Source organism: Trichechus manatus, unplaced genomic scaffold (genome assembly GCF_000243295.1).
Source record: "Trichechus manatus latirostris isolate Lorelei unplaced genomic scaffold, TriManLat1.0 scaffold00398, whole genome shotgun sequence".
Lineage (NCBI taxonomy): Eukaryota > Metazoa > Chordata > Mammalia > Sirenia > Trichechidae > Trichechus > Trichechus manatus.
This window is the reverse complement of record NW_004444334.1, coordinates 24,605-27,732: the sequence shown is the minus strand read 5'-3', so window position 1 is coordinate 27,732 and position 3,128 is coordinate 24,605. Positions and strand designations below refer to the sequence as shown.

The following is a 3,128-nucleotide window of genomic DNA, read 5'->3' as shown; positions in this document are numbered from 1 at the left end:
ATTGCATCAAAACCTCAGTGCAAAATTTACGTCCTTCATGGGAGTTTACACTGTTGGTTAACAGCGAAACTGAGAAAAGGATTCAAGAACTTTACTAGGCTTGTATGTCTGGATTTTTGTTAAGATCACGTACTGTTCTTCTATGATGCAACCCCCAGAGTGTTTCTACGTTTCTTCCTGAGGATATAAAGAATTGTTAATGTGTTTATTTGGTTTCCTGTCTTATTCATTGTATGCTCTGCCTAAACTATCCCCACACACCTTTCTTTGTCAAATCTCATTACCATGACATAATTCTTTATCATTTGCTTTTAAGCATTTTCATTTTGTAGAAAGTTGGGCTTATTTCTAGCCCTCATCCGTGGATTTCCCTAGGCACAGAAAATTAGGCTCTAATGTTCTGTTTACTCATTTCAATCTATGTCTCAAGGTATCCTGTATACTCAAAAATTAGTATCTGATAGTCATTGGAAAGCCACAGTCATGAACAGTGTGTTCTTAAAAATATTTAGTAGTCACAGACACTTAAATCTCCATCCATACATGCATGGTGGTTATTAAATGGTGTTTTTCTTGTCAGAAATGACTTATCTCCTGGGAATTGCAACCCAGTGTCTCATAATCTAGCCTAGATATATTCCTCAATCTTTATATGTTTAGATATTTTAATCTGTTTTGTTTTTCCTTCTACATATCATGACTGGTCCAGGACACCCGGAGATGGAATGGCAGAGCCCGGTGTCTGCAGGGACATGCTTCCTTTGATAGTAGAAAGGAGATGGATTAAACAACTTTCTTAATAAATTAAGGAAATACATGTTATGGCTTAGGATCCAGAGTTTGTCAAATATTCCCCATATCTTAACTTCTGGAAAAGAGCAAATGGTACAGCTTTCTTCAGAGGTCATAGGACAAATGCCCCTCTGCTTTATGGAGGCATTCAATAATGCTTTAAACCAGCAACAGTAATAAACGATCATTTATTCTAGGTTACTATCTTTCCCAGCACTTTTCTAAAAGCATTCTTCATGTCCTTATTCCTGAGGCTAAAAATGAAGGGGCTGAGGAAAGGAGTAATAACAGTGTAAGGGACAGGTATGAGTGTGTCATCTTCTCCTGAAGCCTCTGGCTTCAGGTAAACAATAGATGCAAAACCAAAATGGATTATGACCACTGTGAGGTGGGAGGCACAGGTGGAAAATGCCTTCTGCTTACACTCAGCTGAAAGGATCCTTAGGATAGTGGAAAGAATGAAGACATAAGAGAATAATGAGTAGGAAGGTACTCAGCAAACATGATACTGAAATCAATGTTACAATGAATTCTGTGAGATTACTGTCTAAATAGGACAATCTCAGCACTACCCGCATATGGCAAAAGAAATGTTTCACAAGGTTGGGGCTGCAGAAAAAGTCTCTGAATATCAGTGCTGTCTCTATCAGAGAGACAAAGAAGCCTCCAGCCCAAGCAAAGGTCACAAGTTGTCCACATAGTATGTTGGTCATAAGCTGTGGGTATCTGAGAGGGTGGCAGATGACCAGAAAGTGATCATACCCCATTAAAGTGAGGATGATGCAGCTGGTGCCCCCAAGTCCCAAGAAGAAACACATCTGCAAGCCACAACCTATGACAGAGATGCTTCTGCCTGTGGTTAGTAGATCTGCCAGGATTCTGGGGATGATGCTCAATGTGTAGCAGTTCTCAGAAAAGGAGAGTGCACTCAGGAAGATGTACATAGGGGTGTGGAGGGCTCTGTCCACCCAGGTCAGACCCATGATGGTCAGATTACCCATGAGGGTGAGAAGGTAGAGGCAAAAGCAGATCACAAATAGTAATATCTGTACATCGGGGTAAACAGAAAAGCCAACAAAGATGAACTCCTTCACGATTGTCTGGTTTTTCTTCATTGTTTGAATGTTAGAAATCTGAAAGAAATAAGAAACACACATTTCCAGAATCATTCAATTTTCCATTATTCTTTAATGTCATCAAATGAAAATTTTAGCATGAATAAGGCAAATTATTAGAGAGTTCCAATTACCAACTGCTCTTTCATTCAGTGTAGCAAACCACCGTGTGTATGTATTGACGTGCTTTCGTTTTTTCCATATATTCATTAATTCAGGGTTCAGTTACTGATCACCTACTGTGTGCTAAGAACTATGGCAAAAATTTTTAAGGACTTTATTGGCAGATAATACAGTGAGGGAAAAAATATTTCAATTAATGTCCAGATAAAGGAGACTGTGGCACACTAGGTTAACCAGATTTAGATCAGATCCTGAACACTGAATACTAAGTGGTTAATAGATAGAGCCAGCATCCAACACAGCAACTTCCAGACATTACACATTTTGTAAATACCTACTGAGTGAAGGTGGAGAGTTGATCTCCTAGTAATTGTAGGACCTAGCTTAGACAATACTTTACAACAGTTAGAGATGTCCAAAGCCATCATCTCTTAGTGAAAAAGAACTTTAGGCCTGAAATATTAAAGTAAAATAAAGAACATGTTTCCTTCACCCTACTCTGAAGGGAGGGAAGGAATAAAGATATAATACCCAGCATCACTCAGGAAGCCTCAGACCAGGATTCATAGTTATTAATTTGGAGACGTGGATTGTGTTGATAAACAGACTCTTTGTGCAAGCATAGGGAAGATGGAAAATCAATTTTGTCATTTCTTCTATGCCAAGTTCACATACTATAAAGGAAGTGCTATCTAATAGCTCTACGATGTCTTCATTGAGGACATCATACATGGAGAAAGCAAGAAGTCATTAAAAAGCCAGGAAAGAAAAGACCAAAATGGATGTCAGAAGAGACTCTGAAGCTTGCTCTTGAACATCGAGTAGCTAAAGCAAATGGAAGACATGATGAAGTAAAAAAGCTGAACAGATTTCAAAGGGTAGTTTGAGAAGACAAAGTAAAGTATTATAATGAAATGTGCAAACACCTGGAGTTAGAAAAACAAAGGGGAAAAACACTCAGCATTTCTCAAGCTGAAAGAACTGAAGAAAAAATTTAAGACTCAAGTTGCAATATTGAAGGATTCTATGGAGAAAATATTAAATGATGCAGGAAACATCAAAACAAGATGGAAAGTATACAGAGTCACTATACCAAAA

At 38.2% G+C, this 3,128-nt stretch overlaps 1 protein-coding gene across 1 annotated transcript; it reads right to left on the bottom strand.

Annotated features, from left to right (window-relative positions):
* Window positions 1-985: 985 nt before the first annotated feature.
* On the bottom strand, window positions 986-1,913 carry LOC101355417 (olfactory receptor 10X1-like). The gene is given in 2 exon segments (XM_012559929.2): window positions 986-1,265; window positions 1,267-1,913. Coding segments are annotated over 2 exon segments (921 nt in total). The 5' UTR covers window positions 1,908-1,913.
* Between the last annotated feature and the right edge of the window lie 1,215 nt (window positions 1,914-3,128).